General features: G+C 56.9%; 2 protein-coding genes across 6 annotated transcripts in view; one reads left to right on the plus strand and one right to left on the minus strand.

The window, feature by feature from the left end:
• The window catches only part of CPAMD8 (C3 and PZP like alpha-2-macroglobulin domain containing 8), a 136,239-nt gene that overhangs the window by 1,571 nt on the left and 119,222 nt on the right, over nt 1–15,446 (minus strand). For 3 of the 5 annotated variants that reach the window (XM_037728743.1, XM_017501207.2, XM_017501206.2), the window contains 5 exons: nt 15,169–15,274; nt 14,976–15,086; nt 13,109–13,318; nt 12,827–12,977; nt 9,999–10,771 (listed from right to left, as the gene is read on the minus strand). In XM_037728743.1, the coding sequence (XP_037584671.1) occupies nt 10,750–10,771; nt 12,827–12,977; nt 13,109–13,318; nt 14,976–15,086; nt 15,169–15,274 (600 nt within the window). In that variant the 3' untranslated portion in view covers nt 9,999–10,749. Of the gene's footprint in view, nt 1–9,998; nt 10,772–12,826; nt 12,978–13,108; nt 13,319–14,975; nt 15,087–15,168; nt 15,275–15,446 lie in introns of those variants that run through there. The other 2 variants (XR_005195862.1, XR_001817242.2) reach the window with 2 other exon arrangements.
• F2RL3 (F2R like thrombin or trypsin receptor 3) lies at nt 4,173–6,334 on the plus strand. The gene is made up of 2 exons (XM_017501208.2): nt 4,173–4,639; nt 4,912–6,334. Exons 1-2 carry the CDS (start codon nt 4,204–4,206, stop codon nt 5,958–5,960), a joined length of 1,485 nt encoding a protein of 494 aa, XP_017356697.1. The 5' UTR covers nt 4,173–4,203; the 3' UTR covers nt 5,961–6,334.

Genomic DNA, 15,446 nt, shown 5'->3' on the forward strand with positions numbered 1-15,446 from the left:
AAAAAAAAAAAAAAAAAAAAAAAAATACTCCTACAAAATGAATCTTGAAAGCCGGTAAGGGTTAAACAAACCTCCTTCCTTTAGCCCTTCTTAGAGTCAAACGCACCCCTTACGAGGCAGGGTTCTCTCCTTTTAAAATCATGTATGGAAGGGCTCCCCCAATCTTACCTAAGCTAAGGAACACCCATTTAGAAATATCGAAGCAAACCCGTTACAGTACCTGCAGTCTCTCCAAAGGGTTCAAAACACCGTCCAGCCCCTCGTCCCGGGAGCACACCCTAATCCAGTTCCTAACCAGGCGGGACCCTGCCGCCCTTTCTGTCCTGGTAAGCTGGCGTATATCAAAAAGTTCCAGAAAAAAACTCACACCGCCATCCTTAACATACCGTCGGCCCTAAAAGTGAACAGCATTCCTGCTTGAATTCATCACTCCGCTATCAAGAAGGCCAGCAAACCCCCCAAAAGAAGCCTGGGTCTCACAGCCTCGGTCAGGCCCTTTCCAACTGCGTCCAAGCCGGGTAAAGTCGACAAACGAGCTTTCCTAGCTAGCCTTCTCCACCTGTTTCCACCCACAAGGCTCATCAGTGTGAAGTCATTAAAGACACCCTTCAACGGGGGCAAGAAAACTTACACCGCCGCCAGCCTCTGAACCCGGCTTCCTCAATTCGTTCCTAAATTTCGTACAACAGCGCACAGCGTCTGTCAGACTTTTGTGTCTCGGGACCCAACATAACCCTCTTGTTGTAACTGAAGAGTCAATAATGCTTTGACCCCCCAAAACACAAGAGTGCTGGGTCACGCATGTGGTGCTTAAAACTCTACATATAACCGTTGTAAACATACCCTGCTTAGCAAGCCCCCTTGCTATTGTGAGCACCCCTTAATTAATCATATGGAAAGTACCAAATGCCCCTTCGGTAACCAGCAATAACAGGAAGCACTTGTGTACCCTCCTCCGCTAATCAGTAATCATGGGAGCCTCCTGCCTCCTAGTTACCAGGCTCCTCCCCTGGCCTGCCCATTCTGCTTCTGTAAAATTCCGCTTTGCCCCCTTACCCTAAGCAACCTAATTTAACCTATTTTAAGCCGACTCTCGGTCGCCGGCAGTAAAGAGCTCACAATCCAGTTTCAGAGCGTGGCGTTTTCCTGTCCACTCGCTCGGGTATAGCACTACTTTCTGTGTCTGTGGAGGTGACCACTCCAGGGACTTCCCATCAGTGGGATCACTCAGGATTTGTCTTGCCGTGACCGGCTTATTTCATTCAGCATAATGTCCTCAAGGTTCATCCACGATGCAGCATAGGTCAGAATTCCCTTCCTTTTTAAGGCTGCCTTTTTTTTTTAAAGGCAGGATCTTATTCTGCCACCCCGGTGGGAGAGCAGTGGTGCGATCACAACTCGCTGCAGCCTCAATCTCCTGGGCTCAAGTGATCTTCCCACCTTATTTTTTTGATTTTTTATAGAGACAAGTTTTCACTATGTTGCCCACGCTGGTCTCGAACTCCTGGGCTCAAGTGATCCTTCCACCTTGGCCTCCCAAAGTGCTAGGATTACAGACGTGAGCCACTGCACTCGGCCTAAGGCTGTCTGCTGTTTTTATTTATTTATTTATTTTTACATGGGTTTCTGGGCAGGTGCAGTGGCTCATGCCCGTAATCCCAGCGCTTTGAGAGGTGAGGTGGGCAGATCATGAGGTCAGGAGTTCGAGACTAACCTGACCAACATGGTGAGACCCTGTCTCTACCAAAAATACAAAAAATTAGCTGGATGTGATGGTGGGTGCCTGTAATCCCAGCTACTAGGGAAGCTGAGGCAAGAGAATTGCTTGAATCCAGGAAGCGGATGTTGCAGTGAGCTGAGATCGCATCACTGCACTCCAACTTGGTCAATGGATCGAGACTTGTCTCAAAAAAGAGAAGCTTTTATGGAAAGTAACACAGGGTATAGAAATTCCAACAGTCCAAGACAGACATGATTTCCTCTTCCCCAAAGCTGTCGTGCCCAGCGTCCTGCAGGAGGTACTTGGGCAGTGTTGCCTGGGTACAGCTTGTGCCCGAGTGGGGCAATGTCTTCATCACCTTTGCTTGCTGGGGTTCTCCCCACACCCTGTGCTGGGACTGTGTTTTTCCCAGGGTGGGATGTTGGGGGGGGTCACCTCCCTGCTCTGGGCTGCCGTGTGAATATCCTCCCAGGGACGTCTTCCTGTGTGCGTGTCTGGCAGAAATTCCTAGACATGGAACCCTTGAGTGTAAGGACATATGTGTCATTATTTTGATGCGTCATCTCCAAAACACCCTGCTGTGGCATTGCCGGACTGCCGGTGTGCCCAGACTCCCCCGCATGGCTTTCCGCTCTGCTCACAGGGAAGACGGTGGAGGCGTGGCCCGGGCATGGGTTTCCCCGTGTGCTGAGGGTGTCCTCAGCCACCTCTTTCCCCAAGTCATTGACGTGAAGCTGATTCTGTCATCAGGGGCCGTGGAAACTGCCCAGAAACGGGAGCGAGGCCTCTGAGACCTTGCCCCAGCTAGACTCTCTCCCGGCTTCAGTGTCCCCTCCTGGAGGTGGCGCTGACTCTGTCCAGGACTCTGCTCAGTCACTTCCTGACTGGTCCCTGAGTGCTAAGTGTGTGATGAGATTAGGGCTCCCCAAGGCAGGAAATGGCCACACTGGACCTCTCCCTTCCCCATTCCTAGTTCATTTTATCTTTCTCCACCCTCATGGCCCCCCACTAGGTCCTCCTGCTCACAGACCCCCGCCCCAGCCCCTGTCCCCTATTCCCTGTAGCCCAGCGCAGAGTACACTGGGGCCAGAATCCCCCATACTGGGCTCCTCCGGGGCACGATAGGTAGAGGCCTCTCTAAGGCAGGGAGGGACAACATTGAGGGGCCATGTGGGGGAGAGAGAAGGGATACTCACCCCCCGAGCCTCAGTTTCTTCATCTGCATGGTGAGCCCCCATCTGATGGTGCCCAGGAGTGGGAGTGTGCTGGGACTAGAGGAGGAAGGTCCCCCCAAGAGGCTGGCTCGGCCCCCCACCTCCAGCCTGGCCACCTCACTCAAGGTTGCCTGTTGCTGCACCTGGGGCCCCAGGCTGTGGTGGGCCAGGACAGGAGCAGAGGGGCTTCAAGAACCAAGGATGGGGCTGGGCACAGTGGTAATTCCAACACTTTTGGTGGCCAAGGCAGGAGGATCTCCTGAAGTCAGGAGTTTGAGACCAGCCTGGCCAACATGGTGAAACCCCCACCTCTACTAAAAATACAAAAATTAGCCAGGGGTGGTGGCACATGCCTGTAGTCCCAGCTACATGGGACGCTGAGGCAGGAGAATGGCTTGAACCTGGGAGGTGGTGGTTGCAGTGAGCTGAGATTGTGCCACTGCACTCCAGTCTGGGGGACAGAGCAAGACTCGTCAAAAAAAAAAAAAAAAAAGAACCAAGAATGGAGCTGGGCGCAATGCCTCACGCCTGTCATCCCAGCACTCTGGGAGGCCAAGGTGGGCAGATCACCTGAGGTCAGGAGTTCAAGACCAGCCTGGCCAACATGGAGAAACCCCGTCTCTAATAAAAATACATAAATTAGCTGGGTGTGGTGGCAGACTCCTGTAGTCCCAGCCACTTGAGAGGCTGAGGTGGGAGAATCGCTTGAACCCAGGAGGCAGAGGTTGCAGTGAGCCGAGATCCTGCCACTGCACTCCAGCCTGGTGACAGACCGAGACTCATCAAAAAATAAATAAAATAAAACCAAAGATGGGCGTCTCCCAGAGTGCAGTAGCAGCAAGGGTCCCCTCAGACCCCCAGAGGAGGACAAGCTCAGTATCAGGGACTCCGGCTGAACCTCGAGAGCCCCTCAGCCATCCTCAGCTGACCCCATATGTGCAAGGCACCCCCGTATGTGTGCTTCACTTTGCTCTCCCCCAGGGGACACAAGAGCAGCTGTAGGGGAGACAGCGGTGCCAGGGGTGGCACTTGCCAAGGACCAAGGGGACTTTGAGGGGTGTGGCTCACCTGCTCTGACCTCTGATATCTGACCCAGGGAAGCAGGGGTCTTCTTATCCTACCCACCAGAGACAGGAAGTGGGGGGAGGTGACTTCAGGAAGGGCCCAGAGCCTCTGATGGGTGTGGGGATTCGGGTGAGGACAGGGCTGTCACGAAAACAGCGGCTGCAGATGTGAGCAGCTGGTAGGAAGTGGCCACTCAGGCCGCAGATGCTTCCTGGGCTGGTCAGGAGCTGGGGCTGCTGGCTGCAGCTGGGACCCCCTCTGCATCTCACTGGCCTGGCACCTGGGTCCCCGGGAGGCACCACAGCTGGACACAGCAACCTGGGGCAGCCCAGCCTCCATAGCCTACATTCCGGTCCTCCTACGGGCTGGCTGGCGAGTGGCCCTGGTGGGTCTTCCGGGCAGGGGCTGTGCCTTCCCAGTTTATCTCCCCTGGTACGATCTGCTCATCCGCCCAGGATTCCAGAAGCTGGGGCTCGGTGTCCTGTGAGGCAGGAAGCCCGAGGCCACAGCCCAAGGCAGCGGAGCCCAGTTATGTGCGGGCACCTGCTCCTGTGGCCCCTGGTGCTGGGGTTCAGCCTGTTGGGCGGTGGCCAGACCCCCAGCGTCTATGATGAGGGCGGGAGCACCGGAGGCAGCGATGGTGAGTGGTCCTGGCCTCAGGGTGCAGGGACGGGGTTACGTCAGGGATGGAGCGGGGCCCGGAGCTGGGGAGAGGGAGGCTGGGAAGCTGGGGGCTTCAGCCTGGTCCACTCTGTACCCTGTCCCTGACCCCATAGGGCTGGGCTATTCCCTTGAATGTCATGTCCAGCTGTATCCCACCAGGGCAGACCCCAAGCTCTTGGCACCTCCCTCCCCACTGCCTGTTGTTACCCACTGAGGCAGGGGCTGACCGACGTCCCCTCTCTTCCCCAGACAGCACGCTCTCAATCCTGCCCGGCCCCCGCGGCTACCCAGGCCGAGTCTGTGCCAATGACAGTGACACCCTGGAGCTCCCGGACAGCTCGCGGGCGCTGCTTCTGGGCTGGGTGCCCACCAGGCTGGTGCCCGCCCTCTATGGGCTGGTCCTGGCGGTGGGGCTGCCGGCCAACGGGCTGGCGCTGTGGGTGTTGGCCACGCGGGTACCACGGCTGCCCTCCACCGTGCTGCTGATGAACCTGGCAGCTGCTGACCTCCTGCTGGCCCTGGTGCTGCCCCCGAGGGTCCTGTACCACCTGCGTGGCCAGCGCTGGCCCTTCGGGGAGACCGCCTGCCGCCTGGCCACGGCCTCACTCTATGGCCACATGTATGGCTCAGTGCTGCTGCTGGCCGCCATCAGCCTGGACCGCTACCTGGCCCTGGTGCACCCGCTGCGGGCCCGCACCCTGCGTGGCCGGCGCCTGGCCCTGGGACTCTGCGTGGCCGCCTGGCTCATGGCGGCTGCCCTGGCACTGCCCCTGGCGCTGCAGCGGCAGACCTTCCGGCTGGCGCACTCCGATCGTGTGCTCTGCCATGACGCGCTGCCTCTGGACGCCCAGGCCTCCCACTGGCAACCGGCCTTCACCTGCCTGGCGCTGCTGGGCTGCTTCCTGCCACTGCTGGCCATGCTGCTGTGCTATGGGGCCACCCTGCGCACGCTGGCAGCCGGCGGCCGGCGCTACGGCCACGCGCTGAGGCTGACCGCACTGGTGCTGGCCTCCGCCGTGGCCTTCTTCGTGCCCAGCAACGTGCTGCTGCTGCTGCATTACTCGGACCCAAGCCCGGGCGCCTGGGGAGACCTCTACGGCGCCTACGTGCCTAGCCTGGCGCTGAGCACCCTCAACAGCTGCGTGGACCCCTTTGTCTACTACTACGTGTCAGCCGAGTTCAGGGACAAGGTGCGGGCGGGGCTCTTCCGACAGCCTCCCGGGGACACCGTGGCCTCCAAGGCCTCCGGGGAGGGGGGCAGCCGGGTCATAGGTACCCACTTCTCTTTGCTCCAGTGATGCAAAATGGGGAGGGAGGTACTGGGTTCAGCAGGGTCCCTTCTCCCACTTCATGTCCTTCCCGGAACCTCAGAATGTGACCTTATTTGGAAATAAGGGTCATTATAACCGTCACTGGTGGAGGTCACTTTGGAGAAGGGTGGGCCTTACATCCAGTGTGGGTGGTGCCCTCATAAGATAAGGAGAGGCCAAGCCTGGTGGCTCACGCCTGTAATCCCAGCACTTTGGGAAGCCAAGGTGGGTGGATCACCTGAGGTCAGGAGTTCAACACCAGCCTGAGCAACATGGTGAAATCCCAACTCTACCAAAATACAAAAATTAGCCAGGTGTAATGGCGGGTGCCTGTAATCCCAGCTACGCAGGAGGCTGAGGCAGGAGGATTGCTTGAACCTGGGAGGCAGAGGTTGCAGTGAGCCAAGATTGCGCCACTGGATTCCAGCCTGGGTGACAGAGTGAGACTCTGTCTCTAATTAACTAATTAAGTTAAATTTTAAAAAGAGGAGGAGAGATGGCCAGGTGCAGTGGCTCACACCTGTAATCTCAGCACTCTGACAGGCCAAGATGGAGGAATTGCTTAAGGCCAGGAGTTTGGGACCAGCCTGGGCAACATAAGGAGATCCTGTCTCTACAAAAAAAAAAAAAAAAAAAAAAAAAAAAAAAAAATATGAACCAGGCATTACGGCACACACCTATAGTCCCAGCTACTCAAGAGGCAGAGGCGGGAGGATCACCCGAGCCCAGGAGGTTGTGGCTGCAGTGAACTATGATTGCACCACTGCACTCAAGCCTGGGCAACAGAGCAAGACCTTGTCTCAAAAATAAAGTTAAAAAAAGAAGAGGAGAGATGGCTAGGTATATGCCACACGCCTGTAATCCCAGCACTTTGGGAGGCCAAGGCGGGCAGATCACCTGAAGCCAGGAGTTCAAGACCAGCCTGGCCAACATCATGAAACCCTGCATCTGTTAAAAATTCAAAAATTAGCCGGGCGTGGTGGTGGGCACCTGTAGTCCCAGCTACTTGGGAGTCTGAGGGAGGAGAATCACTTGAACCTGGGAGGCAGAGGTTGCAGTCGGCTGAGACTGTGCCACTGCACTCCAGCCTGGGTGACAGAGTGACTCCGAAAGAGGAGTACACAGAGACAGAGAAGAAAGCCATGTGGTGAGAGGCAGAGATGGGAGTGGGATGGACAAGCACAAACTGAGGGACGCGAAGATGCCAAGTGCCGTGGGCAGCCACCAGCAGCCAGGAGACAGGCCTGGGATGGGGTCTCCCTCAGCCTCCGGAGGGAACCGGCCCTGCCGCCACCTTGACCTTGGATTTCTGGCCTGCAGAACTGTGGGACAGTAAACTCCCGTTGTTTACAGCTGCCGAGATAGGGGTGCTTTGTCAGGGCAGTCTGAGAATGTAAAACAGGATCAAACGCCACTTCCTGGGCCCTGCAAGGCTCTCCGGCTCGGCTATCTGGGCTGGGTGCAGCCCACGATGCCTTGGTGTCCCAAATGGGACTGGGGCTGGGGCTGCATTCCCCGGAGACTCACTGCAAGTTCCTGCCTAGGGGGCTGGGGCACTCCCTCCCCAGTTCCCAATGCTGGGGCCCTGTGGGTAACCCCCATGTAGGCACTGAGGAAGGAGAGCTAAGCAGAATCCTGGCACAATTAAGACCTGAAGAATATCTCAGTTTACAGCATTACTACTCAGTGATTTCCTTTTATATAATCCTTTACATAATCATATATTAGTATATAGAATTAGGGCTTCAAGATCATCTCAGCTTATGGTGTTACTACTCAGCCATTTCCCTTCATAGAATCCTGTCTATATAACTATACATTAGTTCACAGAATGAGTGCCTAAAGAATATCTCACCACTCAGTTAACTATTTCCATATACATATACATAAAAGTATATCTTAGTTCTTAATCGGAGGAATGCCTGGAGTAGACACATTACAGAGCATGACTTAAAAAATAAGCAGCTTATAGTCGGAGGAAGGTCTAGAGCAGACAGTGCAGAGCATGATTTGAGGGAAAACAGTTATACCAGGACAAGAATCCATGGCCCAGGCGGCAGCGTTCTGTACCGTAAAGATACCCGCTGTACGGCAGGCTTGGGGCGAGAGCCACTCCTCCTGATAAAGGAGTTGTAGGACCTTGCTCCAGTTCTTGTGGAAGTCTGCCCTCAGACCGGCAATCCACCTTGGTGACTGTGAACGTTATCAGCTCTGGTCACTGTGCTGCTGGAAAAGCATCGTCCCATAGAACTCATTGGGAGCTGCCAGCAGGTGGCGGTAACCCTGACAGCGCTGTCACTGCTATGGGACTTAAAGCATCCTCCTATAAATCTTCTTAGAAGTAGCTTGCCCATAGATAGAGGTATTGCACACCGTACCCTCTTCACTGTGCACAGCCCACCTCCATGCCTCGGTGACCTCATGGGGGTGGACCCCTTGTTTTATTGCTCACGACTCTATCACTATCCTTAAAGATGATTTCACTCACTGTCCTGCCCCCTAACCTATACACAATAAATACTCACACTTCTGGACATTCAGGGCCTCGCCTGACTCCGCTTATAGGTGGCGTGGCCCCCCTGAGCCCAGCTGCACCTTCCTTGTACTTGTGTCCTGCCTCTTTCTCAGACCCTGCACCTCAGCACAGCATAAGGGACACCCCACGACCCTGTGGGGTCCTCAGCCCTACAGGACCCCACCAGGCTCAGCCTGGTTGGCCGTTCTCATGCCCACCAGCTTGTGGCTTTGGGATGTCTCTCCAGTAACCAGAGTAGCACCCCCAACTCTGCTCCCCCAAACCCATCACTAGCAGGACCCAGCCTCCTGCTGTCCCTGGCTGCTGGGGACCCTCACCCTCCCACCTCTCACCTGCAGGCTGGTTCTTTTCGTTTTCCATCAATGTCACCAAGGACAAGGTGAGGCAATGGGGGGTTGGGAGGACAGTGTGTGCCGGGGGGGTTCGGGTGCTGCAGCCCTAGAAACACCCTCCCTGCCCAGATGTCTGCAGCCGGCTCTAAGCCTTGCACGGGATGGGGCATAGTGCCTATGGAGGACACTGCAGGTGTGCGGGGAAGGGGAGAAGCCTCAGCCCCAGTGGGTGCATGTGTGTGCATGCACACACACACACACACACACCACTGTTCACACTAGGGAGTGGCACGGGGCAGTTTCAGAGGCCACTGGGGCATGAACTGTGGGGGCAAGGCAGAGGGCGGGGGACCACTGTTGGCCTCCCCATTGGACCTATGTCTGGCAGCCCTGGGCTGGGGGTGTCAGGGGCCCGGGACACACACACAGTTCATGTGCAGCCCAGAGCGTCTAAATAAGATCAGTGATGTGTGTTCGTATCAATATCCTGGCGTGATCATTTACTAGAGTTTTGCGAGATGTTGACCACAGGTGCAAGTGTGAGTACGAAGGGTCCCCAGGACCAAACTGTGGTCCTACAACTGCAAGTGGTTGTAGGATTATCTCGGGGTGCAGGCGTTGGACATCCATTAACCCTCCTCCCCACCACTCCCACCACTCTGTAAAGCTGGCCTGTAGATGAAAACATGGGGGCTCAGGAGCCCCGGCCTATGGACCCCCACCATCCAGCCACTACGTCTCCAAGGGGCGAGGGTCTGCACACATCTGTGGACAGGTCTGGAGCCCTGGGGGCTGCCCTCTGGGTTCCCGATGACTGCAGGAGGCTGAGGTCCTGCTGTGACCCTGGAGATGAGGTTTTATCTTACAATACCCTCTACAGCAAGTGGGCACAAGGCCTCAGGCTGGAGAAGGAGCCACAGGGCCTGTCCTTTGTAGGGTGACGGGGGCCAGGGCAGCCTCAGACCTCAGCCTCTCAGGCAGCAAGAGGTGTCTGTGCTGGCGGAGATCAGGGCTGAGCAGTGTTGGCTGAAATAAATGCCACCCCAGAGAAAATGGGCAAAAATGCAGATATAGGCGGGTGCCAGGGGTCACAAAAAGGGAATCAAAGCCTGCTGGTGCTGGTGGCAGGCAGCTGGCAGGACCCCCCAAGGCAGGCAGGTCCCAGGGCTGGAGGCCTCAGGAGTGGGCTCGTCATCTGGGCACAGGGACGTTAGGAACTCATGGTGGGGAAGCACCAAGGTCACCCAGCCCAGGTAGCCGGAAGCTGAAAGTGCATTTGTTGGGAGCCATCTGCTTCCCCGCAGAGCCTTGTGCTGTGAGCCTGAGGTCCCCTGGGGTGAAGGCAGAGGGTTCAAGAGCTGGGACAGTCTTGGGACAATTCGGGGTCGTGGGTGCCCCAAAGGGAGGCGCGGCCTTGTGTTACAGAGAAAGGCGGTGTGTTCTGTTTTGAAGTTGCACAAAGGGTGGATGCTGTTTTGCTAATCTGGTCCACGTTGTTGTTTGCTCAGAAGGAGGCTTCTGGCCACACGAGTGCTTTCTGGGAATGCTTCTTCCCGGGGAACAGAATGCCAGGCTGTGGGAGCCATCGTGGCCCCAGGAAAATGATGCCCAGCTCCAAGGCTGGGGGTTGGGGTGCTTGGAGTTCCAGCCGTAGCTAGGAAGGTGGGGGGGCTCCCAAGGGACCTCCAGCTGTACGCTCCCCGCACCACACCGGTGACTGCTGAGCCCACATCTGGGTCTCAAGAGTCTCATCCTAGAGATGGGCAGGTCTCTGCCATTCTGTTCCTTGGGTTCATTTAGAGGCAGGTGTCACCTGGGCCGAGGTCTGCCCAGCCACCAGGCAGCATCCCAGGCTGATAGGGACAGGATGCAGCCGGATGGTGTCATCGTTCTGTGAGCCGGGCAGCCATTAGGAAGAGAAGCCGCTCGGACTGGCCAGGAGAGAAGGAGAAAGATTCCTATGGGGCTGCCAGGCCTTTGGGGTGGGACCCCCCACCCCTTTCCTGAACCCACCTCCACGGGGCTCAAGCCAGCTGCCACCTCCTCATTTAGACGGCAGAACCCCACCTGAGAGAGGGACACACGGCCCAGGCCCGGCACTGCACAACTCTGCCTCCTCTCCCCTTCCAATGGACCGTGGCGATGGGCTCTGGGTGTCCACTTCCGGGAAGGGGGGCAGAGCTTGTGTCAGACCACCAATCAAATCGAAGAGCTACCCACAGACCACTACCCAGCAATACAAAAGAACAGACTCCAGGCTGGGCACAGTGGATCACGCCTGTAATCCCAGAGCTTTGGGAGGCTGAGATGGGAGGACTGCTTGAGCCCAGGAGTTCGAGGCTGCAGTGCACAATGATTGCGTCTACAAACAGTCACGGCATTCCAGCTTGGGCAACATACAGAGACCCCATCTCTACAAAACACACACACACACACACACACACACACACTAGCTGGGCATGGTGGTGTGTACCTGTGGTCCCAGCTACTCAGGAGGCTTAGGCAAAAGAATAGCTTGAACCCAGGAGGTGGAGGTTGAGTGAGTGAGCCATGACTGTGCCACTACACTCCAGCCCGGGCAATATAGTGAGATCTCATTTCAAAAATAAAAAGCATATGCTGGGCACGGTGGCTCACGCCTGTAATCCTAACACTTTGTGAGGCTGAAGCAGGTGAATCACCTGGAGTCAGGAGTTCGAAACCAGCCTGGCTAACATGGTTAAACCTTGTCTCTACTAAAAATATAAAAATTAGTCAGGTGTCACGGCGAGCCCCTGTAATCCCAGATACTGGGGAGGCTGAGGCAGGAGAATCACTTGAACCTGGGAGGCACAGAGGTTACAGTGAGCCCAGATTGAGCCACTGCACTTCAGCCTGGGCAACAGAGTAAGACTCCATCTCAAAAAAAATAAAGACCAGGTACGGTGGCTCATGCCTGTAATCCCAGTACTTTGGGAGGCCAAGGTGGGTGGATCACAAGGTCAGGAGGTTAGGACCAGCCTGGCCAACATGGTGAAACCCTGTCTCTACTAAAAATACAAAAATTAGCTGGGCATGGTGGCAGGTACCTGTAGTCCCAGCTACTCGGGAGGCTGAGGCAGGAGAATCGGTTGAATCCAGGAGGTGGAGGTTGTAGTAAGTTGAGATTGTGCCACTGCACTCCAGACTGGGTGACAGAGCGAGACTCTGCCTCAAAAAATATTAAAAAAATTTAAAAATAATAAAAAATTATGGATATGCAAAACATCACAGATGAATGAAAGAATCATGCTCCAAAGGTTATCTGCTCTCTGATTCCATTTACCTGGTATTCTCGAAATGACAAAATTACAGGCAGGGAGTGGGGACAATGGCTTAGTGGTTGCAGGTGTTGAGAGGAGAGAGAGTTGGGTCATGGAAGAGCAGCCGTGCAAATGGGACTCTGTGCAAATGGGCTGTTTGTTAACTATGGTTAAGATCACACAAACCTGCCCATGCGGAAACCACGCGCTACTAACTACAGGCTGAGCCTCCCTAGTCCAAAAATCCTAAATCCGAAATGCTCCGAAATCCAAATCTTTTTGAGCACCGACTTGACGTGCTTAAAGGCAACACTCATTGGAGCATTTCAGATTTTTAGATTAGGGATTTCGAACCTTAGGTAACTATATAATGCAAGCATTCCGAAATCCAAAAAAATCTGAAATCGGAAATGCTTCTAGTCCCAAGCATTTCAGATGAGGGATCCTTGACCCATATGTATAGATACACACACACACACACACACACACACACACACACACACACACACAGCTGTTCACTGGGTGGGCAGGGTGGAGGGAGGATGAATGCCCACTTCGTCCCCAGGAACTCTCAGCCTCTGACCCTCAGTCACTCCCACTGCCTGAAGGGCGCCCCAGCAGGTGGTCTGGTGAGGCTAGTAGGGGAGGGAGGTGGGGAGACGTTGGGCCTACATCTGTGATCTCTGGGGTGGGCCCAGCTCTCACCTGTCCTCCGCCTCCCCTTCCGGCTCAGGGTCTAAGTCCACCACCTCAAGGCCAGCTCCGCTTAGTCTGACGTCCTGCTGCGGATGCCCCGGGGCCACAGAAGCCAGGTCATCCCCGTTGGTGGAGGACACCGAGACCGGCAGCAGCTGCTCTGGAAGGAAGGGGGAACTAGGTCGGGAGGGCGTGGCAGGGAGGGGACCCAAGGGCTGAGGGGAGGAGATCTGTGGCCCAGAGCAGCAGCAATGGGGTCCCCGAGGCCAGGCGGTGGCTAAGGGTCCTCACCGAGGGCGCAGCGGCTGGGGGGCGCAGGCTCCAGGGGTGCGGCCTGGCGGTAGGCAGCCTCCCGCAGGCGGCAGGCGCTGGCGTAGACCACCCCGTCGGATCCGCACACGGGGTCCCCCTGAGCGCTGCAGTCGTGGTCGCAGCCGCATCGCGTGATCGCCGCCCCATCTTCAGGGGCCACCGCAAAGCCAGACTCGCCGGGGGACCATCCTGGGGGACGAGGCAGGGTCGACAGGGCACGGGGGAACCCCAACCCTGCATCTTGCCCGCTCCTCCACAGACCCCGGGGTAGGGGAGACGTCCCTGGGTCCTGGACCCACTCCTCTGGGGGGTTCGGGGGGCGCAACAGTTAATGGGCGGTCCTGAGCCCTGGCCTCACAGAATTTCACACAGATATTTGCCTAATACTACAAAAACAGAAACAGATTTTTAAAAAACTTGTAAGTTAAAAGCAATCAAAACTAATTCCAAGAAATCTGGAAAAAATGTTAAAGGGGCCGGGCGCGGTGGCTCAAGCCTGTAATCCCAGCACTTTGGGAGGCCGAGGCGGGTGGATCACGAGGTCAAGAGATCGAGACCATCCTGGTCAACATGGTGAAACCCCGTCTCTACTGAAAATACAAAAATTAGCTGGGCATGGTGGCGCGTGCCTGTAATCCCAGCTACTCAGGAGGCTGAGGCAGGAGAATTGCTGGAACCCAGGAGGCGGAGGTTGCGGTGAGCCGAGATCGCACCATTGCACTCCAGCCTGGGTAAAAAAAGCGAAACTCCGTCTCAAAAAAAAAAAAAAAAAAAAAAAAAAAAAAAAAAAAAAAAACCAAAAAAAAAAAAAAAAAAAAAAAAAAAAAAAAAAGTTAAAGGAACCTTGAAGGATCCCCAGCTCCACACAGTCCTTTGTTGGGGCCTCTCTGCCGACACTGTCTAGGTTACACGCGAGAAAGGAGGAGGCAGGGCCTCCTGTCTGCGCCGCCCTGCAACAGTGCCCGCCCACGCCGCGCCTCCTCGGCACTGACCACACCCACCCCAACTCCACCCTGCATTGGCCACGCCCACCAAGCCCGCCCTCTCCGCACTGATTACACCTGCCCGCAACCCCGCCCCCTCAGCACCAACCACCCCCACCCAACCCCGCCTCCTCAGCACTGACCACACCCATGCTGCTCGGCCCCCGCCCCCCGTAATAACCACACCCACTCCTCTTGATCCTGCCCTCACCACACTGACCACTCTAAACCCACTGAGCCCAGTCCTCACCACAGTGACCACACCCTCACAGGCTCGGCCCTGCCCCCAGTATACTGACCGTTCCCGAGCCACGTCCCCTCCGCACCTACTGCTCCCGCAGCCACGCCCCTCCGCGCTGACCACTCCTCCAACCACGCCCCTCCGTGCTGACCGCTCCAACCACGCCCCTCCGCGCTGACCACTCCTCCAACCACGGCCCTCAGCGCTGACCACTCCTCCAGCCACGCCCCTCCGCTCTGACCGCTCCTCCAACCACGCCCCTCCACGCTGACCACTCCTCCAGGCCCTCCGAACTGACCACTCCCCAGCCACGACTCTCCACACCGACTACTCCCCAGCCACGCCTATACGTGTCCACTCCCCAGCCACTCCTCTCCACACCAAATACTCCCCAGCCACGCCTATGTGACCACTCCCCAGCCACGCCTCTCCACACTGACCACTCCTCCAGCCCCGCCTCCCCGCACAGGCAGAGCGCCGGCCCACCCCTGTGCAGCGTGCCCTGGACTTTACGCAGGCCCTCCTCTGCCAAGCCCCCAGGGGAGCCCTCCCAGGTGCCCGCGGGTGGGAGTCAGGGTATGGCAGGCAGTCGCCAGGGGCGGCAGTGGCTCTGCGCACTCACCCGGGCCCCGGGCAGGGGCGCGCTCCACCTCGTTGCACGCGGGTCCGGAGCACAGCTCCTGGGCGAGCGGGCTGCGCGCGCTGACGTTGTAGAAGCGAGTGGCCTCGAAGGCTGCGGGACGAGGGTGGCGGGTGACGGAGTGAAGGTGCGACGGGGCAGGGGCCGGGCCGGGGGTGCGGGCGTGCAGGCCTACCGGGCTCGTAGTAGTCGTACACGGAGACTGGCAGCGCCGACGTCCTGCCCACCACGCACTCCCGGAGCGCACGGAACCGCACACACGTCAGACACTGACTGGGGATCTGCGGGGCAGCGGCTGGCGTGGGCTCGGCCGGGGCCACCAGGCCCGGCGCGCTGAGCTTGGGCCCAGGCTCATTTCAGGGGTACCCAGGATGCGTGAAACACAGAAGAAACTCGATCCCATTTTCTATTTTTTTTTTTTTTAGATGGGAGTCTCGCTCTGTTGCCCAGGCT

Source organism: Cebus imitator, unplaced genomic scaffold (genome assembly GCF_001604975.1).
Source record: "Cebus imitator isolate Cc_AM_T3 unplaced genomic scaffold, Cebus_imitator-1.0 Scaffold280, whole genome shotgun sequence".
Classification (NCBI taxonomy): Eukaryota; Metazoa; Chordata; class Mammalia; order Primates; family Cebidae; genus Cebus; species Cebus imitator.